General features: G+C 54.2%; 1 protein-coding gene across 2 annotated transcripts; it reads left to right on the top strand.

The window, feature by feature from the left end:
• The first annotated feature begins 3 nt into the window (after positions 1–3).
• Positions 4–26,910, top strand: CCDC136 (coiled-coil domain containing 136). 2 transcript variants are annotated; one of them, XM_037512901.2, is made up of 18 exons: positions 4–107; positions 798–905; positions 2,473–2,724; positions 2,823–2,897; positions 8,562–8,885; positions 11,180–11,291; positions 11,808–11,976; positions 12,222–12,362; positions 12,674–12,832; positions 13,089–13,259; positions 13,632–13,817; positions 15,649–15,843; positions 16,294–16,521; positions 17,882–18,409; positions 18,769–18,999; positions 19,931–20,206; positions 20,780–21,205; positions 26,580–26,910. In XM_037512901.2, exons 1-18 carry the CDS (start codon positions 50–52, stop codon positions 26,688–26,690), a joined length of 3,750 nt encoding a protein of 1,249 aa, XP_037368798.1. In that variant the 5' UTR covers positions 4–49; the 3' UTR covers positions 26,691–26,910. The 2 variants fall into 2 exon arrangements, with proteins under 2 accessions (XP_037368798.1, XP_037368811.1); XM_037512914.2 differs by lacking the exons at positions 4–107; positions 798–905; positions 2,473–2,724; positions 2,823–2,897 and adding an exon at positions 6,123–6,252.
• Positions 26,911–27,319: the final 409 nt, after the last annotated feature.

The following is a 27,319-nucleotide window of genomic DNA, read 5'->3' on the forward strand; positions in this document are numbered from 1 at the left end:
CCCGGCCTCTCCGCTGCGGCGGCGGCTCGGGGCGGCGGCGAGAGCGGCCATGGAGGCGGGCGCCGGGGCCGGCGCGGGAGCCGCGGGCTGGAGCTGTCCGGGCGCAGGTCAGAGCCGCCCCTCCCCCTCCCCGCCACTCCCCCCCGGGCTGCGTCCGCCCCCCTGCAGCCCCCCGCCTGCGCCCCTGCGCCGCGCGCCCCCGGCGCGTCCAGAGTCCGCCGCCCTCCAGCCCGCCCCCCCGGCCCGGGCTCCATCTTTCCGGGCCGGGTCTCGCCCCCGCCGGCCGCATCCTCCCCGGCGGCCCCGTCCTGAGCCCTTTCCATGCCCTGGTGCTGCGGGCCCTGGGGGCGCAGATCCCGCCCTGTGCCTGACCCGCGGCTCTGAGCCGGCCGGAGGTGGGGGCGAGGGCCCGGGAGAGGCGCGAGAGCGCGGGGGGTTCAGGCCCGTAACACCTGCCGCCCGCACCACCTCGCTCCCTCGCAGTTCCTTCTGCACGGTCGCTCCCTCCCTCCCAGACATGCCATCTCCCTGTCCCCTCTGCGCAAGGGCGAGGAGCCGGGAAGAGGGGGTGCTGAGGTGCGCGGTGCAGGGTGCGGCCCCCTCTGGCCCAGCTGGAGGGGACTGAGGTGGCGAGTCAGCCCCGGGCAGGGCAGAGGGCACCAAGCACTCCCACTGGGGTTGAAAAAACAAACCCGGGGCTCCAAAAGCTAGAAGGCGTGTCCCCTTTTCTCTCCCCTGCACCCCAGCCCCCAACCACCTCTAGCGGCCCACAGTCCCTCCTCTTCTCCTGCTCACAGGACCCACGGTGACCACTCTGGGCTCCTATGAGGTGTCCGAGGGTTGTGAGAGGAAGATAGGGCAGCGATGGGGGTCTCTGGAGCGGCGAGGGATGCAGGCTATGGAGGGTGAGTGTTCTCAGAAAGCTTTCTTTCCCTTTCTCCCACTTTCCTTGCTCCCCCTGACCCCCAGAACTCTGAGTCAGGACCCAGCCCTTCCCCCAGTTCACCTCAGCCCTCCCCACCCGCCAGGTCTGAGCTCCACCCTCCTCTGGGCTCCGGCTTTGGGGAAGTTCAGAGCGCATCCCTTTGGGGCCCTCCCCCCAGATAACCAGGTTGGGTGTCCTGGGGGAGCTGCCAGACAAAGAGGCCTGTGGGCAGAGCTTTGAAGCGGCCTTGCAGCAGGGGGTTTGTTCCCACTGCCTCGACCCAGATCCCGAGCTGCCTCCTAATTTGAAAAGCGGGGAAGGGAACATGTGGACTGTCATTCTCCTGCTGCCACCACTAACTTAGGATGGAGACCTGGTGGCTTCGGCTCTCTAGGCCATTTGCTGCCTGAAAGAGGGGGCCGGGAGGGGGCAGGTGAGGCCAGCCTCCAGACACACGTGTCCCCACCGCGCCCATGTGACGTGGCAGCTGCTGCCACACAGGCCCCTGGAAGGATGCTGGTCTGTTTTCCAGGACTTCTGTGAAGTGTCTGCAGGCCCTAATGCACACTCAATGTAGGCAAGGCCGCTCCCCCAAGGGGGACAGATGCTGCAGGGGGTCCCAGATGATCCTAAGATGCTGCTGTTCTTATGTTCTTACAGAAAGGCAGATCAAAGTCAGAATTTTAAACCAAAGCAAACAATCACCATCCAAGCAAGATTTTGCTATTAGAGGAACTGCATTGCAGCAAAGGAGGGGGTGCTTGCCAACCAGAGGCTGGGGACCAGCATACCCCAGTTTCTTACTGAGCTAAAATGGCAGGTTTTCTTTCACTCCCAAGTACAACTTCAGACTTTCCCTGAAAATGGACTTGTGTTCAGCAGGAAGGGAGAAGAGGCCTCTCACTGTCAGCAGGGAAAAGGGAGGTGGACCTTATAGAAAATTTCAAGGTGGGTTTGGGGGGGTGTAGCTCAGGGGGAGACCATTTGATGGCAGCAAATTGCAAAAAGGCCAGTTGATGGAATCAATTGGAAAGGGACCCTGTGTTTGTTCCGCAAGACATTTAGAATCATTTCATTCAGATGTTTTCTTTCTCTACCTGCTGACAGGCTTTGCTTTCTTATTATGGAAAAGCTAATTTCTCACTAGCCATCTGGATAATTTCTTAACTTTCCACAAACCTCCAAAACGGTAACTCTTACCCCAGCTAGCCTGGTGACACGCCCAGTGTCTGAATTCTTTCTTGCCTACTCAGGGATAGCAAGAAGCAGGTGTCCTTTGCAAGCCTCCCAGGCTGCACCAGCACCTGGTGCTCAGTTTGCTTAAAGGCATTAATAAGAGGCCATGAGATAAAGTAATGACCCGAAAAGGGCTAGAAGGAGGCTGGGCTACCTCCAAACTTTACCCTCACACCTTAAGGCTCATCAGGTCCCGCCAGGGGCTCCTTGGGGGACACCAGGTGGCACTGTTAGACCATCTCTGCCCTGGGACAATGAGCTTGGAAGCCGGGGAAGGTCTGACTTGCCTGCGGGGTGGGGGTGTCTCCTAGGAGAGGTGTTACTCCCAGCTCTCTATGAGGAGGAAGAGGAGGAGGAGGAGGAGGAGGAGGGGGAGGAAGAAGAAGACCAAGTGCAGAAAGGGGGCAGTATGGGCTCCCTGTCAGCGGGCAAGCACCGGGGCCTGAGCCTCACGGAGACGGAGCTGGAGGAGCTGAGGGCTCAGGTGCTACAGCTGGTGGCGGAGCTGGAGGAGACCCGGGAGCTGGCGGGGCAGCATGAGGACGACTCCCTGGAGCTGCAGGGTGAGTGCCGGGGGTGGGGTTGGCACCAGAGGGTCTGGGCCCAAAGGCTCTGTGCGCCCCTGGACCAAGGCCTGAAGCCCACGCCCCTCTTGCTGCAGGGCTCCTGGAGGACGAGCGGCTGGCCAGCGCCCAGCAGGCAGAGGTGTTCACCAAGCAGATCCAGCAGCTCCAAGGTGATTCACAGCACTGGACCCAGAGGGGAGGTGGCCAGACAAGTACTTTCGTCCTGAGGGTTTGGCTGAAGCACAGCAGACAAAAATAACCCCATTATGCACTTTCTCCTCATGTTCCCCAACTATTCTCATCCTGTTCTCCTTGCCTCTCGGCCCTCCTCTTTACCTAATCCCTTTCTTTCTTGCATCTCTGCCTAGCTCTTCTGTCCTCCCCTGACCTTTCTTGCCCTCCCGCTTCACCCCTTCTCCCTCTGCTTGACTCCTTTTTCTTTTTTAAAGATTTTATTTATTTTTTGTGTAGAAGAACTGGGGTACAGGCCAGAGGTGCAGGGGGAGATGAGAGGATTCACCAGAGACAGAGTGGGGAGCAGAACAGGTGGATCTACTGAAATACACTGCTGAGGGGAGCAGTGGGTGAGGCCAGGAGAGGTCTGCTGCACCATGTGGGTCAGGTTCCTGGCCAGGGATCGAACTCAGGCTTTTGGGCTGGTAGCACCAATATTTAACCCCTAGGCCACCAGCAAGACCCCAACTCCTTTTTCTAACTCCTCAGGCTCCTTCCTTCACATCTACATCCCCTCCCTCTTTCTTTTTTTGTTCTCCTGGCCAGTGCCATGGGTAGGTAAGAGGGTTGAATTCCAAACCAGACTGCTTTTTTTCCTGTCCCTCCAAGGGTACCGTGGGAAAGAGCAGTGAGCCAATGAGAAGTGACTGGAAAAACTGCATTTTTTTGAGGGAAGCAGATGAGACGGCTTCTCTTTCTCCCTAGGACAGAGCTTGTGACCCCCAGATCCCTTTCCTCTAATGCCTACGTCCCTTTGTCTCTGAGAAGCAGCAAGGCAGGCATCCCACATAGCACTGCACCACCAAATAAAAAGGCAGCCTTTGTTACTTCTGTGGGCTTCCGGGAGGTTTAGGGGAGCTGCCCTAGAAAACAGCAGGGACTCTCCAGAGAGAACAGAGATCAAGCCAGAAGAAAAGTATAAATGGAAAATAAAAGGAAGCCAACCTGGACAGGAGCAAGCAAAGGTGGAAGGGGGGAAAGGCTAGAGAAGCAGAAAGAAGATGTAAGCAAAGAAAGCTGCAGGGAAAGTGTACAGTGAAGGGGGGTAGGGCAGAGGGGAGAAATGGCAGGAGAGGGGTCACACCGGGATAGCGTGGGCATTGTCTCAGACCACCAGGTTCTTCAGCCCAGCTCTTCCACTTAACAAGCTTTGTGATTTTTTTTCCCCAAAGATTTATTTATTTATTTATACAAACACTGGGGTACAGTCAGAAGTGCGGGAGGGTAAGAGAATTCACCAGAGCCAGAGCGGGGAACAGAACAGACAGACTGACGAAATACACTGCTGAGGGGAGCAGCGGGTGGCAGGAGAGGTCTGCGCGCCATGTGGGACCCTCGCCAGCGGCCAGGGATTGAACCAGCGCGGCAGAGGCTGCGGGCAGCTTTGCAACCCAGTGCTCAACCGCTGTGCCACCAGGGAGGCCCAGCTTAGTGATCTTAAGCAAGTCACTTTTATCTTTTTGAGATGCATGTTCATATCTGTAAAACAGGGCTAATTCATCTGTTTGTCAACCATTTGTTGAGTGTCTATATATTTGAAGAGCCAGATATGAAAAGACAGACCAGATCCCTGCCCTAATGAAGAGTATTTTCTAATGGGGAGAGGCAGAGAAACAAATTTAGGTGACTATAATTGCTATGAAGACAATATAACAATTATTTAGAGAGATAGGATGAGATGGGAATTTATTTTTGTTAGAAAAGTCCTCTGAAGAGGATGACATTTGAGCTAAAACCTGAATAATGAGAAATAATTAGTCATTCAAAGATCTGAGGGACAAGCACACCAGGCAGAAGGAACAGCAACTGCAAAGGCTCAAAGGAAAAAATGAGCCTCAAGAGTTTGAAGGATAGAACAAAGGCCAATGTTACTGAAGCAAAGTGCATGTGGAAGACCCTGGTAAAAGAGAGTTCTGAGAAGCAGGCAGAAGTTATAGATCAGCTGAGATGGTTGGCTTTTAGTTTTAGTGGAAAGATGTGGGAAGATCTTCAATGGGGTTAGGGTAATATGATCTGCTTTATGTTTTTAAAAGAGCACTTTGACTCCTATATGGAAGTCGGATGGAGGGAAAGGAGTCAACACAGTAAGTCTGGTTAGCAAGTTAGTCAAGAGACATGGTTGCTTTGATTAGGGCAGCAGAAATGGCAATGATTCCAGACAAATTTGAAGTGCCAGGGAGGGAGGGAGTGGGTAACAGAGCCATGGAAATGACTTTGCCTTGAGAAACTGGATGAGTGATGGTGTCATTTATTGGGATTGGGAAGACTTGGTAAAGAACATGTTTGTGGACTAGGGAAGCCATTTAAGATATTTTTGACATGTTGAGTTTGAAATGGCTATTGACACCTAAATAAATATACTAAGGAGACAGTTGTATGTATGAATCTAGAACAAGGTGAGAAATCAGGGCTGGAGATTAAAATTGGAAGTCACTAGCATTTATTGAGACTTTTTGAATCCATGTGAGATCTTGAAATCACATGGGAAAATATAGGAGGAGAAAAGGGTCCAGTCCCACAGAAACTCAAGTATTTAAAGGTCGAGTATAGGAGAAATGAACCAAGAGGCTGAGGTAGGAGCTACTACTGAAGCATTTCATGCCCTGGAAACCATGAGCAGGTAAGTGCTTTGTGGAGATAGTGATCAACTGTGTCCAAAGTTGCTAAGTAAGATGGCCATTGGGTTTGGCAAGATGCAGGGCTTTGAGAAGTCAGTGATGACAGAAGCCTGGTTGACTTGGGTTGAAGAAGTGGACGTGGGTACACATACTCCAGTAGTCACGCTTTGAAGAGTAGAGCAATAAGGAAAGGAAAATGAAGCTAAGAGAGATTATTTGGTTTTGTTTTTTGAGCTAGGGCACACTACATCATATTTGTGTAACGAAGAAAACGATCCAGTGGGGGTGGGGAGACCTTTTCTTGGAGAAGGGCGTCTTCCTTTCAGACAGGAGGGAAGGCCGGCAAGTACTTGGCAAAACAAAGTTTTAGAGCAACTCCCCACTCTTTAGGGGCTCCAGATTAAATTTAAAGGCGAGGTGGGGGTGGGTGAGGACGGTGTCTGTTGGCCTGGCGAAGGCCCCACGCCCCAGCCCGCCGGGGGCGCAACCCCGTTCTTGCGCGCGCGCGTCGCCCGTTTCCGCCAAGAGGGGGCGCGCGCGGCCACAGTGGTAGCTGGTGTTGAGGAGGCCGTTCCGGCCGCCACAGCCCCGCGGGGGCGGGGAGCCGCCGGTGGCTGGAGGCCCCCCAGAGAGACCGCTTGCGGGGGGGCCGAAGAGATGGAGGCTATAACCAGTGAGTGAGGACCGACCCCGGTGCCCCACAGCCTGGCGCCCGGGCTCCCAGCCTCGCCCACACGGGCCCAGCCCCGGGTCAACCGGCGCCGGCTCCTCAGAATCTGAGTCGGGGCCCAACCAACTCCCGGCCAGGGTCGCCCCGCCCAGCTCCGGGACAAGCCCCTCCCCTCTCCCCTCTGTCAGGCACACCCCTTTTCCTAATCTAGACCTCTCTTAGACTAGGGGGTGAGGTGGGGTGGAGGGGGCTTGAGGTGGGGTGGAGGGGGGGTGGAGGGGGGGTGGAGGGGGGTGGGGTGGGGTGGAGGGGGTGGGGTGGGGTGGAGGGGGGTGGGGTGGGGTGGAGGGGGTGGGGTGGGGGTGTCCCTGTGGATCCGAGAAAGCCGTTTTTGAAAGGGCCTGACCCCAAAGGGCAGCTAAACCCTCACATTACGTGCTGGTAGGAAAGTGGAGGTCGGTCAGCCCCATGGCCTCAGCCCACTGTAAGCACCATAGGGCCTTTATCCTAATGGCCAGTTGATTTGGGGTACGATTTGTGGGTGTACCCCACTAGACTGTAAGCTCGGAGAGGGGAACCACCTCTGTGCTGTTCAGTAATGTTTAGTGAGGGGGATGCAGCAAGAGCTTTGTTCCAAGGAGGTCAGAGAATCTAAGTGGAGATGCTTGTGCTTGGCACAGAGTTGAGGACCCACTCGCTCTTGTGGAACAGGCAAGGAGAGAAGGAAAGGCAGGCAGAGGAGGTGCCAGAAGTTGCCCTTGTGGGCTTGGGAGAGAGGGGCAGAAGACCTGCCCCCGGAGCCTTGTCCGCTCAGCATTTCTCTGCAGTGTTTCCAAATTTTTCTTCTCAGACATCTGTGTTCCATCCTAACTTAAAAACAAAAAACTTAACACGTGGTTCTGTGGGTACAGATGCTCGGTAAAAGTTTCTTAAATAGATGCCCCCGTGCCTCTCTCATGGATGCACACAGCAAGTATATATTGAGCTGAATTATGCCAGGCACTAGGACATGCTGGAAGGTTTCCTCTCATGGTGGGCCAGACAGTTCCTTGCCTACATGAGGCTGGTACCTGCCTGAGGGGGAGACCAACAGTTTCATACACACACACTGAAAAGGACAAGGTGCTATGAGAACATTTAATAGAGGGCTTTGTTTGGTTTTTTGAGGAAGTAGGAGAGGATAGAGAAAATTGAAATCTGAATGGTGAGTAGAATCAGCAGGAGTTGGGCTTAAGGGATGAGGATATTGTACCTTGCAAAGGGTTTGTGGGAAGGTCCTGACTCTCCCAATCTAATCCTCATTGATCCAGGATTAATTCCCTGATCCTGGCTCCCAAATCCTGAATTGCCTATTGGTGTCATGACCTTCACTTTGTAGGTTTAGTTTTTCTTGGTCCCAGATGGGAAATTATGTCCAGAAGCCCTGAGATACCCCACACGTACCGAGAGCTCTGCACGTTTGTATTTTTTTTTTAAGATTTATTTATGCACACAAGAACTGGGGTACAGGCCAGAGGTGGGGGTGAAAGGATTCACCAGAGACAAAGTGGGGAGCAGAACAGGCAGACTGACTGAAATACACTGCTGAGGGAAGCAGCGGGTGAGGCAGGAGAGGTCTGCTGTGCCATGAGGGTAGCTCCCTGGCCGGGGCTCAAACTTGTGCTGAAGTGGCTGCAGATAGCTTCATAGGTTGTGTCTTAACCCCTTGCGCCACCAGGGAGGCCCCCAACACGTTTCTTTTATACACTAAAAGGTATTCTAAAACATGGGCTTGTGAAATTCGAATAGCACAGATGTATGTGATGTGGAAAGTAAAACCCCCTATGACTTGCCATCTCACTCCTGAGAGGTAACCCATGGTTTGGGACTGAGATCTCTCCAGAACCTCTTGTATGTTTTTGTATATTTGCAGGTTATATATTATACATATAAATATTTTTGGCAAAAATCTCATTTTTTCTATATATTATAGAAAGCTTTTCACATCTTCTCATTAGATCTGCCCCTTTCTTTGAAATGGCCTTGTGAGGTTCTGTTTAACCATTAAGGTATTTAGACAATACCTTAGTGATGGGCCGTTAGGGTATTTCCCCGTGTGAATCTTCATACTGCGTAGATTCGCTCTCTGTTCGCATCCTAGGTATCCCCTTATTCCGTAACAGATGGAGGTATACTTCTCTGACTGGGTAGAGAAAAGATTGTCAGGAGTTTCCAGATTAAAAAAATAAGTCTCCCTTGAACTTTGTGACCTCTAAAACATGGCAAATTTGTTCACTTGTGCTTTTGATCATCCCAAACTTTGGGCTTTGCAGGTGAACTGAGGTCTCTGCGGGAGGAGATATCCCTGTTGGAGCGTGAAAAAGAAAGTGAACTTAAGGAAATAGAACAGGAGTTGCATTTGGCCCATACTGAGATCCGGAACCTGCGGCAAGCAGCAGAGGATTCGGCGACTGAGCATGAGAGTGACATAGCATCGCTGCAGGAGGATCTCTGTCGGATGCAGAATGAACTCTATGACATGGAGCGCATTCGGGGAGAGTATGAGATGGAGATCACCTCCCTGCGGGCGGAAATGGAAATGAAGAACTCTGACCCATCCAGTAGCTTAAGTGCCTCAGATTTCTCTGAGATGCAAGGTAGGAGAGAGCAAACCCTCTTCCTGGCCAGTCTCTCAAGTCAAGCAGAGTGAGGCAGTAATGCAAGAAGATGGGGGATGGTGGGTATAGCTCAGGAATTGGGAACTGCTGGGAAAAAATCTCCAGGTCAAATTCGAGACTATAAAGGAGAAAAACTTTCCCTGAGGGCACACACTGCTCAACAGTGGTGTGAGAAATCAGCAACCTGGAGATGTACCCCAGCATGCTTCCTTGGAGAGCCCGAGGCATTTATTGATTTGACTATGAGAAAGCCCTGCTAGGAAGTGTAGGGTTCTGGGATGGGAGTATGGGTGTCTTGTCACCTTGGGGAACCCTTCCTGCTGCCCTGGCACCATGACGCTTTGCCTGGACCAGTCTGTGGGTGGGGAGGCATGCACTGAGGCCTCAGGGTTCCAGTCTTAGGTGTCGTTAGCCCTCCCCGAAGCGGACACTAGGGAGCAACAAATCAGAGCACAAGACAGCTGGAGAGAAAGAAAGGTTAGTTTGAGTCATGCATGAGGGACTCAGAGAGCTCTGCTTCCAGACAGTGCGTCTCCCAGCTGGTTGCTAGGATTCATGACATCAGAGAGTTTGCCTTTCTTCTGAGGCTAGATTTATGATCCAAGTTTAATGGGATGCCCTGTGTTAGGTGAGGTCAAGCAGAGGCAGTCAACAAGGAATCAAAGAATTGCAAGTTTTCCCGACTGTAATGAGCCTCCCAGAAGAGCCTTTGGGCCGGGGTGTTAGGAGAGGAAGCCAGCACCCACCAGCGCCCACCGTGGGAAGGCTCGGTCCAGTTAAACAGGCCTGAGCATCTAGGCTCCCCCGACCAGCAGAATGAGCTTAGTCTGGTTGTTACCTCTCCGAACCTCGCAGTTTCCATACCTAGAGATAAGTTGGTTAATGAAACTTTATAGCAAGATGGGATTCTGGGACAGGAAAAGGACCTTAGGGAAAATGTAGAGAACTCTGAATAAAGTGTAGAATTTAGTTAATGATGTACCAACAATGTAGATGCTTTAGTCTGACCAATATATCTAGGAGTTAACAGTGGGGGTGGGGGGGTGGAGAACCAGGTGAGAACTCGCCCAAGGAATTGTGTGTGATCTTTGCAACTTCTCTGGAAATCTAAAATTACCCTAAAATTAAAAATTTATTGATTTTAAAAGGAAAGGGAAAAAGACCTTACTGGGCTAATTAAATGGAATGCATCGCATGCTGAAAGCACGCACACAAGAACTGAATCCCAGGCTGATACCTTCAAGCCTGTTTTCATTAAAGATAGGTTTCCTTCCTTCCTCCTCTGATAATCCCCATATTCAAGGGACTTCATATCGGAATAAAGAGGGAACATTAGCAGCTCTTTCTGCCCTCCTGTGTCTGTGCAAAGTCCTTTCCTTTTTTATATAATAAACCTGCTCTCTTGGATATATAAAAGAGACAGTGAGAAAGAGAGAGAGAGAGAGAGAACATTAGAAGTAACTTTCAGGATGTTGAATCTTAGGCAGATAAGGCTAGACTTTGTGTTCTAGCTAGAACAAGGTAGTGTTCTTTATAAACATTTGTAGAATTAGTGTTCTAAGAGAAATAACTCTTAATAGTGAAGAATCAAAACAGATCAGGGGTTTGTATTAAGGCAGCATTAAAAATGATCGGGACCTGGTAGTTAGGGACACCTGCTAGGACGTTTCAGCCAGGGTCCTGCTGATACTTGAGGATGCCATGGGTCTGCTGGGGATGGACCTTTCTGTCAACAGATAAAAGATCATTGCAAAGAATTATTCGCCACACCCAGGCCAGTGTACTCAGTGTGGTGATAAAGGAAGTAAAAGCAAATTCAGAATGCCTGGGTTCCTCTGAAAGCCCAAGGCTGGCAGCATGGCATCTGGCAGTTCACATCTCTCAGCTCTTTGCACTGAAGGTGTAATAGGAAGGTAATTACAAACCTTTCAGTGGGAACCATAAATACTCCAAACCAAAAACTTGAATTAATTTACAAGCTCCTAAAATTGCTAGACTCTAAGTGGGTTTGGGTTTTGAAGATGAGTACACAGGGCAGGTCTTCTGGAAAGATGAAAAGGGGGCAGCTACCTGACAGAGGTGAAGACCCATTGCAGCATGGAACTCTCTGGGCCCTGTCTTCTAAGCCTCTGCACGTGGTATCTCTTCTATCTTTAGAAAAAGAAAAGCTATTCAGCCTTCTGCTGTCAAGAGTTCTAGGCAGGAGAACTGGGGGCTGGTCGTCAGCACCTTCTTCCTTGGGGTCTCACCCCTCTCTGCTTTGTCCTCTGCAGAAGAATTGCAGCAACTACGGGAACGCTACCGCTTCCTGAATGAGGAGTACCGGGCCCTGCAGGAGAGTAACAGCAGCCTCACGGGGCAGCTTGCAGATCTGGAGAGTGAGAGGTATGACCCGCAGGCTTGTGGGACTCGGGACTTTTCTCTGAGTAGAGTTGGCAAAGGCAGCACCAGGCTCATGGGCGGCCCTCTGTGCCTGGAAAGCTCTGCAGTCCTTTCTGTGACGTCCACAGGATATGGATATCATAGCAGCAGGCGTGGAGCTCCAATCCCTCTGTCTCAGGACTAGAGTTGAGTGAGTTCCAAAATTTAGTTTCCCTCCATTCTAGACCTTCATTGCCCTGCCCTTGAGTAGATCAGAAGTGATTCCTTTGAGCTCCCTGATTCAATCTGATGCAGAGTGCCCTCCAGATTGGAGCTGGCCTGACAGACCTAGCTCAGACCCAGCCAGATGAGCACTCTGAGGGATGCCAGATTGAGGTGTCCAGGGTTTTTTGTGTAATCCCCAAAGTGTGTTTATTTGAGCGGTTAATCACAGTAGGAAGCTCCTTTGCCAAGCACCCTTGGCGGGTGATGCGAGACCGAGCTCTCTCCCAAACATGGCTTTGGGGTTCTGGGTTACAGGACACGAAGAGCAACAGAAAGGTGGCTGGAGTCCCAAACACTGAGGAGGATGATATCGGCAGAGTCTCAGACGTCAGAAATGGAATTTCTGGAGCCTGATTCTGAAACCCTCTTGTTGCGACAGCAGCTGCTGGGAGCCGAGGAGCAGATGCAGGACATGCAGAACAAGGTAGGGGAGGGGCATCTCTCCTGTCTCTCTCCCACCTTCCCTGGCGGCTGGGGGAAACATCTTCAGGACAGAGCTGACACCTGGAGGCAGGCCCCAGGGCAGGAGGCAGTGCTTCCTTGTCTGATGTAAACAGCCCTTGTCTGATGTAAACAGCCCAGCAAAAGCACTGCTGTGCTCTGCCAGCCTGTCCTTTGGATACGCAGCACCTGTAGTAAGTTCGCCTTCCTGTTCCATCTCCCGCACAGTGCAAGGAATTATGTTGTGAGTTGCAAGAGCTACAACATCATCGCCGGACCAGTGAGGAGGAGCAGAGGCGGCTGCAGAGAGAGCTCAAGTGTGCACAGAATGAGGTGCTTCGTTTCCAGACCTCCCACAGTGCGGCCCAGGTAAACACTGATGGGGGGAGGGATCAGGGCCTACTCTGAGTGCTGCTCAGGGAAGAGGACACAGAGTGAGGCCGGCTTGGGATTCCTGCCCTGCCACCAGGGCGTAGATACTGCAGAGCAGTGGGAGACGCCTTATAGCCCTGCGTTCTAGAAATGGTAAGTCATTATTGAGCATCTGCCTCCGAGGAGAAACCAAACCATAGCCACGCAAGGACCTCAAGATGTCTCGTCCGGAAAGGAACCACACGCATCTGCAGTGGGGCCTGCTGTTTCCAGAGAGTAATTGTTCTGTCACATCCTCCCCACCACAGAACGAGGAACTCAAGACCAGACTCTGTGCCCTGCAGCAAAAGTATGACGCTAGCCAGGATGAGCAGAATGAGCTCTTGAAGGCACAGCTAGAGCTTCAGGCTGAGCTTCGACAGCTCAAAGTCACGAGGTACTCAGCTGGAGAAAGCCCAAGCGAGAAGGTAACAGTGGCCAGAGGTGAGAGGCAGCTTAGGTGCAGAGAGGTCCTGGGGCAGGTGGGCGGAGTTGAAACAGCTCCTCAGCAGTGCAGTGCAGGACCCCCACTGCCCTCCAGCCCTGCGTCGGCCAGAGGGCAGGCCATGAGGGAAGGCCAGGAAGGGGTCAGCACCTAGACTGTCTGGGTCGGAGAGTGAGCCCGGCAGAAGAGCGAGGGGGCCGAGGATGGTGGAGGTCCTGCCCGATGCCCCCTGCCCGTAGGAGTTGCAGTGCCGGCTACAGAAGCTGCAGCTACAGTACCAGAACATCACGTGTGAGAAGGACCAGCTGATGGAAGTGCATCAGCAGCTGCAGGGTAACCTGCGGTGCCATGAGGCAGAGGTGCAGCGCCTCAGGAACGTGGTGGCCTGCTACCAAGAGAAAACTGATAAGGTAACAGGCAAGGCAGTGCGGCGAGGCAGGGCAGTGGCATGAGAAGCAGTGGGGTGTCGCTGCTGGTGAGGAGGCACAGCGGTGCTCACTAGAAAGGTGATCTCCGAGAGTCACCATGCTCTCAGCTTCCTTTGACTTTAAATCAGAAGATCAGCCTATAAAAAGGAAGCTCTATTGCATCCCCACCTCCACCCAAAGGAAACTTCAGAAGGTCTGTGCAGAGCCTGTTAGGGACTGGTCGATCCCAATTACCCATTCCCTGGATCCGCTGGGGACTGGGAAGGACTGGGTAGGTTCCCCAGAGGTCCCTGCCCAAGAGGAGAGTGCAGCCGTGGACACCCTGGGATGATGTGGGCCTGCCTCCCTGCCCAGAGCACAGAGATGCACGCCCAGCTCCAGGAGATGAGGCAGCTGTACCAGTGCAGCCAAGAGCAGCTGGAGTGGCAGAAGCACATGTACGATCAGCTCGAGCAGGACTACCTCCTCTGCCAGCATGAACTCAATGAGCTCAAGAGCAGCCAGTCCATCCCAGAGGACAAGGAGAAGTGTGCTGGTCAGGTAATCATGAGCAAGAGCCGTGAGAGGCCCTGGGCACATTTTCTGGAGACAGGACATAGGGGGCCTGATGGGCCTGATGTGGCGAGGCAGGAAACAGAGGCAGAACCCCCAAAGTAATGTGGCTCAGTCCCTGCCATGTGTCATTTTCCAGATGTACAATGCCAAAGTACAAAGTAATGGTCTGTCTTGACCTTGACTTGGAGCCCGAGCTACAGCTTCGTAGGGTCAGTACCTCCAGATCCAGTCTGAACCCCTGGAGGCTTTACCTGCACGTGAGTGCATGTGCACAGACATTCATGCCCTGCTGTTAGGACTGTAGTGATGTCACTCAGGGAGAAGAAGAGACCCTTAAGCCCACGTTTAGGACTTGCCTTGTTAGGAGGCCAAGCTGTGTAAGGCAGGTTGCAGCTGCTCTTGGCAGAAGGCGAGGCCTGTGCCCAAGTGCTGACAGGTGTTGGAAGGACCTGGTGCCTCTAGGGTTTACTCTGTGCCTCCAGAGTGGTTAAGTTCTCTAAGCCTTAATTTTACCCTCTTTAAAATGAACACAAAAGAGTACTCTTATCTCACTTCCCTTTAGTACATTTTTTCCATGGTGTATGAGATGCAGCTCATTACTGGGGAGCCTGTGCTGAGCAGCTTCAGCTCCCAACTACTGATAGGGAATGAAAAGGTGCTGAAGCAAGATGGAGAGGGGTGCGGGACTCTCAAAAGACAGGAGAGCAGGTTACGTCCAGCAAAATGGCAGTGGCTCCTGTTGGGGCCACCAGCAGCCTGTGACCCCAGGAAAAGGCCACCTGACACAGAACTGGGGGCCATTTGGGCCACCCCAATGGTCCATCTGCCTTCCTACACCCAGGCCCATGCCTCCTTTTCCCCAAGTCCCACACAATTTAGGGACCCAGGAGACTCATGACTTGCCCAGCACCCGCTGTCCTCGTGAAGGGGAAGGGAGAAGCCTGCTGGTGTAACAGAGCCAGCTTTTTCTCTGGTCATAAAACAGCACTGAGGTTAGTTTGATATTAGAAAGCTAGGGTATTGGGAGTCACGGGGTGACTCAATCTTTTCAACCCCAATTCAGCAAGAGCTGATACTTTTCTAAAGTTTTTTCTTTTTTTTTTTTAAGATTTATTTATTTATTTATACAAGCTCTGGGTACAGTCAGAAGCGCGGGAGGGTGAGAGAATTCACCAGAGCCAGAGCGGGGAACAGAACAGGCAGACTGATGAAATACACTGCTGAGGGGAGCAGCGGGCAGCAGGAGAGGTCTGTGCGCCATGTGGGACCCTCACCAGCGGCCGGGGATTGAACTGGCGCTGCAGAGGCTGCTGGCATCTTCGCTGCCCAGAGCTCAACCACTGCGCCACTGGGGAGGCCCTCTAAAGATTTTTAAAAGATGATCATAAAAACAAAAATGGCGGCAGGAGAACTAGCTTAAAATTAAGTCGTGCTCATAAGGGACTTCATAAGGCCTCAAATCCCTAGACATAAATGAGAGTAACAGGAGCTAGAATGGCCAGCACCCTGGGAAAATGGTATTGTACCAAAGGAAGGGACAAAGACAAGGCAGGTGGAAAAGTGAGGTAACTTTCCTCAAGCTTCCCTCAGAAGGACCAGCAGAAGAGATTTAGTACTCTAGGTGCAGTCCCGAGCAGCCTGCTTCCCCCCTCACTTCCAGTCCTGTGGGGGCTCAGTGTGAGCCCCTCGAGACAGTCATTCAAGGGGACCCTACAGGGAGGTTCCCTACCAGCTGAATCGCACGGGCAGAGTGCAGAGGGACATCAGGCAGCCAACCTGACAGAGTTAACCGGCCTCCACACCCGCCTGCCCACAGTGTGACGCACTGCTGACCAAACTGACAGAGCTGCAGGACAGGTACAAGGCCAGCCAGAAGGAGATGGGGCAGTTGCAGATGGAGCAGTGCGAGCTCCTGGAGAACCAGAGGAGGATGCAGGAGGAGCAGGGCCAGCTGCAAGAAGAACTACACAGGCTCACGTTCCCCATACCCAAATCTGGGCTCTGCCTTAAGGTAACCACAGCCGGGCACGGGCACGGCGGCTGGCACTGGAGAAGCTGCTTCCCAGGGCTGACTGTGCTTGGGAAGGAAGCATATAGGGAACGAACGTTTTCTTTTCTTACCCAACTACTTCTTTCTTTCTCACCATTCTCCTCCAACCCAGCAGTTCAATGTAGCTGATTAGGATTGTCTATCTTAAAACCTATTTTTGCGCTCTGAAATCTGCACAGCATTTTATATTTAGATACTTGGTGCATCTGGAGAAAATGTGCTTGAAAGCAGCTTGTAAACTAGAAAATGTATCCAAACATACACCACCGAGGCCAACCCCTGCCCCCCTCTTGGGTCCAGAACCGGCAGAGGTTCCTGAGGCAGGGGCACCTGCAGGAAGAGGTAGAGGTCTCCCCCAGAACCACCATGGCTCCTGCCCCCTTCCTTCCTTCCTTCCACTCTACCTCACAGAGTCAGGAGCTACTTGCAAAGTTACACGAGCTGGTCGAACTACAGCTGCTCTACCAAGGCATGCAGGAGAAACAGAAGAGACTGATCCAGAATCAAGAAAATCTAGTACAAGAACAGTTCGCGCTGCAGGAACAGCTGCACGATTTCAAAGACTCTCATTTCCGGGAAGTGCAGGAAAACACCGAGGATCCCAAACAGTCCAAGTCCTCAAACTATGCTCAAAACAAGGTAACCGAGAGGCAAGGACACAGTTCTGGGGACAGCAGCTTGGCAGGAATTGGGCTGCGCGCATGGGCCAGCGTGAGCAAGGCCATGTGGTCAGGCGTACAGATGAGGCTGTCACCTCGCGGGCCTCCTGATCTTGGCCAGAGGTACCCCAGGTTGAAGAACTTGGGACAGGGAAGCCTGTAATTTGATCATGTGGCTCAGTCCCTGCCACGTGTCATTTTCCAGATGTACAATGCCAAGTTTAGTGTTTGCTTGGGTTCCCGGCGTCAATTCTTAAACACGTCCTCCTTTTCTCATGAGCCCATAGATCAATGAGAAGCACAGTTTTCAGTGGTCAAAATCTACCACTTTTTGGTGTTCTCCATGAGGCAAACCTGGGACTATTCATTGCCAAGACTAGAATTCTCAGCATGCAAGGTTTTGGCTACTGACCACACTGTCTTCATTGGAACTTTGGTGGCAAATAACAGCCAGGTCATTGGGGTCAGACTAGCAAGTCATCGCATGTCAAGCACTAGTAGTGGTTATGCCTCTGAGGTCACACTGGTGGAGATCTCCATACAGTTCTGTCCAGGGTTGGGGGATGAATTTGGCCTTGAGGTCTCAGTGTGGGCAAGGAAGAGCCAGTCGTTAATTTTCATTTAGGCTAAATATATTCATTCAGATGTTAGCCTGGATTGGAAGAACCAGGGCATAGTAGAGGCCCAAAGGGAGTTGGTCCAAGGCCAGGGACGTCAGATATGCACACTGAAAGCCTGGGTGACACAGAGATGAGGAACCAGGTATAAAGTATTTCACTGATCAGATCTCACCCTGGGCATCAGCGGCCAGATGCAGGAGCTTAGGAAACCTGGTCAGAGTCCAGATTTAGGATTAGGACAGGAGATAGAGGGACTTGTAGTAAGACCCGGATTCCAACTCCACTTCTGGGGAAGGAATGTTTTATATGCTCATGCAAAGCCAGGGCTGATTTTAGGATTGGTGGAGTGGGGAGGGGCTGAGCCTAAATAGCAGAATAATGGGTACACCCCATTGAAAATAGGGTGGGGTAGGGAGCCAGTGTTCTTGAGAGCCACTCCTCAGCACTCCTCCAGGAGAGAGGGATGTAGCAGTGAGCAGACACAGCAGAAAAGGGAGCGCAGGAATCATGAGATTTCCGCCCTGCCCCAGGGAGATTTTCCCCAGTGAGCCAGCAGCCCAGCGGGCCGGTTACCTGTAGGCTCAGTTGAAGACCGCCTGTGCGCGACTGGACTGTAGGCCTGCAGGTGTCCAAAGTGCCCTCAGCCCTTGGCACCAGGACGGGTGCGGCTGGGTCTGCAGTGTCGAGTAACAGTTGTGTCTCCCCGCCTGCCCCTGGCAGTCCAAGGTGATCATGGAGCAGATACAGGCTCTGCAGGAGCTATACGAGTCCAGCCAGAGGGAGCAGGAGCTGCTGCAGCAGGAGCAGGGGCGGCTCCTGGAGGAGCGCAAGAGGCTGCAGGCTGATCTGCAGCTCTGCCTGGAGGAAATGCAGCTGCTCCAAGTCCAGTCCCCTTCTATAAAAATGACCCTCGACTCCTACAAGAAGAGCAGTGGTGCTGAGGCGGCCGCCAGCGCAGCCCCCAGCTGCGACAGCTATCAGCGCAGCTACGAAAGCAGCATCGACGCCAAGGAGAGCTACCTCCGGAGCTACTCCAGCAGCCAGGCCAGTGAGGAGAGCTTCCTCAAGAGCTATGGCAGCAGCTCCAGCGCCAGCGAGTCCTGTGAGGATTCCCGCGCCAGCAGCGGCAGCAACGTCAGCTATAAGAAGAGCTACGGCAGCAGCAGCACCAGTGCCGACACCTGTCACAAGAGCTACGTGAGCAGCAGCACGGAGGAGGTGGAGCCCGCCGAGCCCAAAGATGTGGAGGTAACAATAGCCAGGTGACAGGTGGGCAGTGAAGGCCCGCCCTGTGCTGAGAAGGGCACGAGAAGTGAGGTGGGCAGGGAGGTCAGAGCTGGCAGCGAGTGAGGTGCTCTGTCCCCTGGCGCCCCTTGCCTCCCCCCTCCATCCCCTCACATAGGGCTGCTCCCACCTGGAGGGAGGCCTGAGGTCCAGGAAGTTTCATCCGCACAGTCACGGAGCTCTTATGGGAAGAAAACTGTACTCCCGGGCAGCTTCGGGCCTGGTGGCCCCTGCTTTGTACCCAAGGAAAGGCCCAGCGAAGACTGGGGCGGAGGGCTGTGCTCCTCGGGGTGCCTCCTCACGCTCCCGCCCCTGCCCCCCAGAACTTTGAGGACATGGTTGCCAAGGTGTTGAGCAAGCTGCAGACAGTGCAGGCCATGTACCAGCTCAGCCAGGAGGACCACAGCCAGCTGCAGGAGCGCATGGCCACACTGCTGGAGCAGCAGAAGGACCTGAAGGAGGAGCTGGACGCCTGCGAGAGGGAGTTCAGGGAGTGCATGGAGTGCATGGAGGGCGCTGAGAAGCCTGCGGCCTCCCAGAGTGACAAGAACGAGGTAACCGCGTAGGGAGGCAGGGTTCTTCTAGGAGTCCCTGGAGGCAGAGCCCTGCCAGAGAGGCTGGGAGAGGGACAGGCACCAGTCAGCTGTCAGCCAGGCAGGATCCCGGGGTCTGGGCCGTCTGCTGCACCTCAGGTGCCCACGGTGCTGGGGTTCGGCTTCCTCGGGCCCTCTCTCTCAGCCCTGGCAAGTCTCTCTGACCAAGACTCCCCTCTGAATCATTTCCCTTTTTGTCTCTTTGCCACCTCTGTCTTCCCTTTTGCCGTGTGCCCTGGGGGCACTTCTGCAGAGCTCTTTTTTCACCTGCCCTTTAGTTTCCTTTAGGCACTCTGTCTCTGCAGCTGGACTGCAGACACCTTAAGGCCAGGGCCTGTCTCCTCCTGTGGATCTCATAATGCCAAGGAGAGGGCTCAGCACCCACTGGCAGTGGGCAAGAGGCATTGTCTCTGGCCGAGAGCAGAGCAGTGGTCTTCAGTCCAGGGGAGCCGCTGTGTAGTATGGCGAGGTCCCCAGAGCTATCACCTCAGTACCGGGGCTCTCCAGGAGAGCCTGGGGCTCTGACAGAGGCAGGAGAGACAGAATCTGAGGTCAAGGGCAGGGTGGGAGCTTGTCTCTGGCAAGGGCGAGGTGCCCAGGTGTGCTCCCAGCACCGCTCCATCACTCCCTCTTAAAGTTGGAGCGCCCATCAGGGAGAGCTACAGCAGAAAGGCTGAGGTTCGGATCCCAGAGCTGTCCAGTGAAAAAGGCAGAATTTCAGTCATCCTTTTTGGGTCATTTTAAATGTAAATCATTAGGTCCCTCAAGTTTGGTAGAAGCTATATGTGAAACTGTAGAGCATTCTGAGGGATTTCCGAGGCAGTGACCCCCAGGCAGGGCCCAGACTGACCGCCTTGGTCGGGCATGGTAACTGGCCCTCCGCCGCCCGCAGATTAAAGAACTGCAGGCCAAGCTCCGGGAGCTGCAGCTGCAGTACCAGGCGAGCATGGACGAGCAGGGCCGGCTGTTGGCGGTGCAGGAGCAGCTGGAGGGGCAGCTGCAGTGCTGCCAGGAAGAGCTCCGCCAGCTCAAGGAGAGAAGGTCGTCCTCTGTTACCAGTGGGAGGAATGGCAGCAAGAACATGAACAAGAATGCCAACGGGGCTAAAGATAAAATCGAGACCAAGTCCGCCCCAGAAAGTTCTGAGGCCAGCTGTGAGACCGGGAAGGTGAGTAGGGGTCTCAGTAGCCAGGTGAGCAGAGGCAGAGGCAGTCCTGCGAAGAGTCATTCCGTCACATTTCAACCAGGTGAAGTATTTGCAGGGAAGCTTCTGGGAGCTCTAAGGTGTCTACAATGGACTCATTCCATCTGAGGGGAAATTTGGTGCTCTCTTCTCCTGCGAAGCTAGGGGGAGAGTATAGAGTACAGACCACTCGTACGGGGGTCCAGCCCCAAAGCTCCACAGCCCCGAGGCCGGACTCCTTCCAGAGTCAGCCCAGCCCAGTTTTGGGGGGGGGGTCCCTGTTCTTCCTGGGTCACATGAGGTGGGGGCTTGACAGCCTTCGACCCTGGCAGCTGTTTGAAATGGCAAGCGACCTAATAGGTGTCCAGGTCCAGAGAGGCCGGGAGTGGCTGTCCGCCACACCAGGCTCAGTCAGGCCAGTTCCCAGGCCCGGGACTCAGTGCTGCCCCCGCCCGGTGGTGGTGAGACGCCGGGCTCTCCTGATGGGCAGCTTGGCCCCAGGGTAGGGTTCCCCGCAGGTAACAGCTTCCCCCATCCCGCCCTGCCTCCGCCCCGCAGAGTCTGGAGGTGGTGCTGTACTACAAGGCCTCCCAAACGGATTTAGATAGTCTGACAAGAGAGGACCAGGCAGAGGGCGTGGAGGAGGCAGAGGAGGAAAACAAGGAAATTGAAGAGGAAGCGGAGGAATCCCCGGATGAACTCGTTTCTGAGACACCAGCTCCTGCAGGAGCTAAGGGCACGGAAGATCAGGAGGAAGCGTTCGAAGATCCCCAGGAGCGTGAGCAAGAAAGGAAGGAGGATGACAACAAAGACGAGGCTGGCGACGACAACGATGAGGGAGACCTCAAGGGAGACAAGGATGATGGCCAGGGAGATGAGGATGACCAGGGAGACAAGGATGGTGACCAGGGAGACAAGGGTGACGACCCTTGCCCTGAAACTTCTGAGGAAAACAACGCCCTCAAGGTTTCTGAGAGTAAAAAGGTAACCACCGCTAAAGGTGGCACCAAGCGGAAATGGGCTCTTGCGCTCTGGTGCCCCCGTGCTCAGGTGACCGGGCCCTAGGGTGCACTTCTGCAGGAGTAGAGGCCAGTGAACTCTGAGACACAGATGCGGCTGGAGACCGCAGTCCCTCTGAGGGAAATGGCAGGCTGAGAGCAATGCGCTGAGGAGCCCTTGACACCCAAACAGGCCTTTTCCCTGAGGGCCACAAGGCGAGGTCTTTGGGGTCCCACCTCCATTCACTTACCTGACCCTGGTCAGGAGTGGCCCCGCTGCCTCTCCTTAGTGCCCCATGAAGGACACTGAAGCGCAAGACCTTCCTCAGGACATTTCTGTCAGCCTGTGCACTCTCTCAGCCCTGCCTTCCCGCAGTGCCTGTGGGCTTTGACCTTGGTTGCTGCTGTGGGGCTGTGGGGTGTGGGGACATTGGTGGTGGCCACGGGGCATGAGGGTGGGGCCTGCGGACATCAGGAGTGATAGGCCAAATACTTCAGCCTGCCCAGCAGGGGCACTGACCAGCCAGAGTCACCCTTCAGTTGCTGATCCGGAGAGGTGGGGGTGGGAGAATCCTGGGTGACTTACCACTCTACAAAAGTATTCCTGTATTTTGACAGCTGGTGCTGTTTATAGGACAGTTCTCTCTGTTCCTCTAAACATGGAGAATAAAAACTAGTCTCTAGTGTGGGACCTCCCAGCCTACGGTAAGGCTCTCTGGAATTTCCCGGCAGTGCAATCCGCAGCACTGGCTGGGGGTCCAGCCTGCCAGCCTCTGCTAACCCAAGGCAGGGGACCACTCAGGATGGGTAAAAATAGAAGCAGCTGCAGCCCCTTCCCTGGTGTTCTATTTCTTTGAGCTTATCATATTCCACCGTATGCTGGTCGAGCCTCCGATTCCTTGCCTTGGGCGCCATGTTTCTAAACACCAGGCCTGATTTTTGCATTTCAGCGTCAAGTGCATTTCTTGTGTGTAGGTATGGAGGCCTCCGTCCCTCTGCGCCCCCCACCCCTGGGGTCCTGCATCTTTTGCAGGCAGCTCCCCCCACCCTTTCCATGTTACCGCCTGTAGACACATTTCCTCTCTGGAAGATTGTTGTAGTCAAAGAATCAGCCCATCTTCATTGTTAGCTTGCTTTAGCGGATTGTGCCTCACCCGGAAGGCATTAGGCTGCTAGGGGATCTCGGGGCCCAGAGGCCAGCAGAGTCTTGCACAGACAGGCCAACGAAGGAACAGGCGGCCTGCGGGAGACTGGCTCTTCCTGGAGTGACCTGGGACCCAGGTCCCCCTCATCTCAGAGAGCCCAGCTTTCTTCTCTGGAGCCGCTACTTCCAGAGTGGCTGCCCTGCCAGAAGGTCTCGGCACAGACTACCCTTGCTTCGCGGGAGATGAGGGGTATGACGAGCCAGGAAACTGGACTCCCCACCTGATTTGGACCCGAGCTGCCTGCCGCATCACCCATTGCCTTTTGCGTGTCTGCAGGCTCCCAGCGGGAGGCACAGGCCCGGGCAGCAGAGAAGAAACCCCCGCTGCGCTGCTTACCTGTGTGTAACCTCTTGATCTCTTTCTCTTTTCCCTTTGTTTTCTCATCTTCATTATGTGTTGGATTCATGCGTTTATGTCTTGTTGTGCCACCTCTCGTCTCCCGGCCTCTCCTCGTGCTGCTTCCTCATTTGATCTGTTCAGCCATCCCCTGCCTCCAACCCCCCCATCTTCTCCCTGCCTCTTGTAGGCCTGGTGGTCATATCGGCTTTGCTCTGGTGCTGGTGGGCCGAGACGTCGTCCTAATGCAGGTACTGGATCGCATCCTCTCCTTCTCAGGGACGGAGGGAGGGTGCAGGTGCCCTGGCCTGTCCTCCCCTTTTCTCTTAGCTGCTGGCTTCTTGATGTTTCGATTTCATAGCAGGTGATACTCCGGCCTGAGTTTTAGTCCTGGTTTTTACTACAAAGCCTGTGACGTCTCCGAGCTTGTCTTCCTTACACATAAGGAATTGGTGTCCTTACTGTTGACGTGGTTTGCATTTTGGTTCTCTGATTGGGAAAAATCTGGAGGATCCCAGCACTATTGCTACGTTCAGGGCTGCCTGATGACTTCTGACGGGCTGATGTTTGTCTGCAAGGCCAGCCTGGGTCTCTTTGTCTGTTTAACTCCAGAGCCAAGTTCTCATTACTGTTGCTCTGTGAAATAAGGAGTCACTGCCTCGCCCACTGGGTGAGAGAAGAGGTCTAGAGAGCTGACATCAACCAGGGTCACTTGGTGTGGGCAGCCTCACTCTGTCCCTCAGCCTTGGGGACAATGAAACTGAAACCCCTACCATACTTTTTGTATTTTCTACTGGAAAGTTCTCTGGCTTGGGACTCCTGGCTTCTAGAAAAATCATAACAAGAATGCCAGGGAATATTTTATAGTTCTCTGTTGATTCCTTAGTGGGGCAGACTAAGAGTTTCTGCAAACCAGAGGTGCGCGTGTTCTCAGGGAACCAAGGTTGATGGAGTCTGGGCACCTTCTGGTTGGCCTTAGGCCACATAATCTACTCTGTCAGCAGGACACCAAATTCCAGAGGCAGAATATGGGCTCACCGTCCAAGATACACGCCTAGGGTTCCACCTGCCTTCTGGAACCCACAAGCTGTCCTCTCTTGGCTTGTTTCGACTCCTTTCGTAGGCCCCCCCCCACCGACCCCCTGCCACCCCCCCCCCCCCCCACCCCCCCGCCCCGTGGCTCACTTCTCACACCCCAGGAAAGGGAATGTAGTGGATTGGGATTTGGTGCATACTTCTCCCCAGTGGCAGCTGAGGGATCTTGGCAGTGCTTAGCACCTTTTCCTTTGCTCTTCTTCCCTTCCCCCCCTTCACTTTTTTTCCCCTCTTCAACCGTTACCTTTATTCTTTCTTTTAAGGAGTCCAGTTATTCCCCAGGGACAGTCTTTCTCTCCTTCAGGGCAGAGGTCTCTCCCTATACCCGTTCCTCCCTGTGCACTCCCAGGTGCTCCCTGGGGGGTGACACCCTAAGCATTCAGTCATCATCTCTTTCCAGTTCAAACTCAGTGAGGGCCCAGCAGAGCTAGAGCAAGGAAGCCAGCCCTCAGAGCTAGGGCCCCTTTGAGCCAGAGCCTGCCTGTGCCCCACGTGTGTGGCTCCCCCAAGCCTGTGTCTCCCCCTCCCCCCCTCCCCGGCCCTGGGACAGTGGGAGGTGCAGCTGATGGCTGATGAGTGAGCAGAGAACCTGGTCGAGTCGTCTCTGCTTCTCACAGGCTTTGGCGCGGCGGACGAAATGCATTATCTGACGTAGTTTCCTCAAATGTAAGCAAAGGATGGCAAAACCTCTTCCATCCTCACAGGGTCTCTGTGAGATGTGATGCGTTCTGGTGTGTGGAAACACTCCCTCCGTGATCACCGCCGCGCAGGTGACACGAGAGCGCGCGCTCACACCATGCACAGCTGAGCCCGGCCCCGAGGTACCCTGGCCATGTTAGCTCACTCGGCCCGGCCGCAGCCCCGGCGGGGCAGCTCCTGTCATCCTGTCCCATCAGTGTGCGCGCAAACTAAGGCATCGAGAGGTCGCCTGACACCACCAGCAGCGAGGAACCAGGGTCTAAGGACTTAGTATGAGTGGCTAAGAGAATTCCAGGCCTCTTGCCCCGTATCATCTCTCCTCATTTTGAACGATGCCTCCTGGTTGGTTCCGAGTAGTTCAGACGACCCGGTGCTTGGGCTCATGCGGCCTCGGATCCTGTCGGCTCTCTCGGGAACTCGGGCCATGTTAGTCATCGCCCCGCGCCGTGAGCCCCCGCGCCTGTCGCGTGCCCGCTCCCCATCCTCAGCCCGCTGCTGATTTTTTAAAATCTAATACAGAATTTTCTTTTCAGCCCTAGTGAACCTAGTCCACTGATGTAACCCGCCAGTTTGGGGTTTTGAAATATTCTCGACCCCATGGTTCAAGGAGGGTTTGTGGTTCAAACGATTCACTTTCCCTACACGCTTCACAGCCTCCTCAGGGGTGAGGGCGACGAGCCCACCTTCGCGTGTTCATCCCACCCCGGCGCGCGCTGAGCCTCGAGTGTCACCTCCCCAGGCGCTTTCGCCACTGAGCAAGTGGTCACACACTGCTGTCACCCTGCTGCTGTCCTTTCCTCAGATTACCTCCCAGGACGTCACAGAAATGCTCACCGGATACCTTGATTAAGTCTAAACACAAGCTTTCCCCGACCTGTCAACTGAGTCACCCAGTCTGAAAGGAAAGCTGACGTGACTGACCCCTGGCGACTCCCTGACCATCCTCTGCTCCTCCAGGCCAGTCCGCATTCTCGGGCTGCGGCTCTTCCTCCTCTGAGAGTATCAGGCTGACATGCTCAGCAGTGCAATTAGGATGGAAGCTTCTGAGCATTGCAAAATATTTTTTCCCACTCCCTTTTCAGTATTCTTGTAGATGAAATGCGCTGCGTCCACCTCCAGCGTTGTCTGGCTTCCGGCTCACATCTTCTTGCCACCTGCCTCCGCAGCTTTCCCTTGAGAGTGGACTTAAAATCCTCGTTCTGAGGCCTGAGAGTGCACGTGCCTTCTCCTCTCTGTCCTCCCCAAAACTCTTCTGCTGCTTGGGCTTACGGCTCCCACCCAAACGCTGTCTTTCAAGTCATCGGTAAAAAAAGTAATTAAAAACAGGAGCTGTTTTTCCAAGGATGTAGTTTCTGGTCTGAGACGTCCCCTTCCCTCACGTTCTCTGTTGTCCTCAGCACACTCCACAAGTGCTCAGGAAGTCCGCCGACACCCCCAGTCAAGGGGGTATTTTAGTGACCCTGGCTTTTGCCCCCCAGGGCCAGTGACAGGCTGCTGGAATTTCCATGAACCCACATCACTCTCCACAAAGGCCCTGAGCTCCCCAAGAGCCTCGCGGCTGCCCGGTTCCAGCCTGTACTTTCTACTCCCGCCTCCATCTCTACCCCCTTTCGCATCCTCTTGTCTCTGAGTTCATGCTCCATAAGCTAGTGAGGTGCTGCTGCTGTCCCCAGAGTTCCGAGTGTACCCCTGTCTTTCTTGCTGTAGCCCCCCATCCTTCCTGCCCCCACCAGCTGGGTGTTCTTTGAAGCCTGACCCCTGCGCTTGCGTCTGCGCACAGGAACCGCGTGTTTCTCGTTCCTCAAGGAGAGGGAAACTGAGGCATGAGTTCAGGCAGTGCTGTCCAGGGTGTCTGGTGGTGCCGGGACTAAGGCCACGCTGTCGCCAGTGGTTCCCAGGCGGTGCGGGGGCCTAGGCCGTGATGTCGCAGCGCTGTCTTCTGGCCGGCACCAGCAGGAAGGGGGATCTGACTCAGGGAAGAGTTCAGAAGGCTGGGCACTCACTGTTTGCCTTTGGTCCCCACAGAACATGTTTGGGATGTGGAAGCCTGTGGTGTTCTTGGCTATTGCAGCTGTGGCTCTGTATGTGTTACCCAACATGCGACCGCAGGAGACAGATTTCTGCCTCATGGAGTGATGGCAGACCCGGCCATTCGAGGGGGTGCATCCCCAGTGGCCACTACCCTCAGCTTTGGGCAGGACACACTGTGCCAGAGCACCTGCCCCACCTGTATGTTCCTTGTGTCCCCAGCCCCCTGGCCTCAGTCACCCAGGCTGGAAAGGCTCATGGGGAGCTGCAGGCTCCCATCTCCTGCCTTGTATGAGAAACTGGGTTCCTTGTAATTAAATATCAACTGAATTACATGAGACTGTGTGGTTTTTTATTTGTTCAGTGCCTCACAACACAACCAGAACCCCTTTAGCCAGGTACTTCACACGGGGGCCAGCGTCTAAACATTTCTCACCTGATAACCGGGCGGCTCCCGCGCTGCCCGCTGAGCTGCGGAGGGGTCGTCTGCGCACGCTGACCCTGTCTCAGGAAACTCACGTGGCGCAGGCGAATGGAACGAACTGGGTATCGTGCGTGAGGGGCCAAACAACCCACCCTACGTCCGGGGCCCGCTCGTCTACTGTGCCAATCTGGGGGTGAGCCTTAGTTTGCATGACTGATCCAGGGGACTCGCTCTCAGCGCTGACGTGGTCGTCCCTCGGGGTCCTGGCGGCGCACACAGCTCTCACGGGGAGCGTGCAATGAAGGGCCGAAGT

The sequence above is a fragment of the Talpa occidentalis genome, unplaced genomic scaffold, assembly GCF_014898055.3.
Source record: "Talpa occidentalis isolate TD23 unplaced genomic scaffold, MPIMG_talOcc4v2.1, whole genome shotgun sequence".
NCBI classification, from domain to species: domain Eukaryota; kingdom Metazoa; phylum Chordata; class Mammalia; order Eulipotyphla; family Talpidae; genus Talpa; species Talpa occidentalis.

Excerpts from the sequence above, each read along its gene's own strand:
- CCDC136 (XM_037512901.2), top strand. The coding sequence starts at position 50 with ATGGAGGCGGGCGCCGGGGCCGGCGCGGGAGCCGCGGGCTGGAGCTGT. Across the intron at positions 2,725-2,822 it reads CGACTCCCTGGAGCTGCAGG|GGCTCCTGGAGGACGAGCGG; the intron begins GTGAGTGCCGGG and ends CTCTTGCTGCAG. Across the intron at positions 15,844-16,293 it reads AATCTGGGCTCTGCCTTAAG|AGTCAGGAGCTACTTGCAAA; the intron begins GTAACCACAGCC and ends TCTACCTCACAG.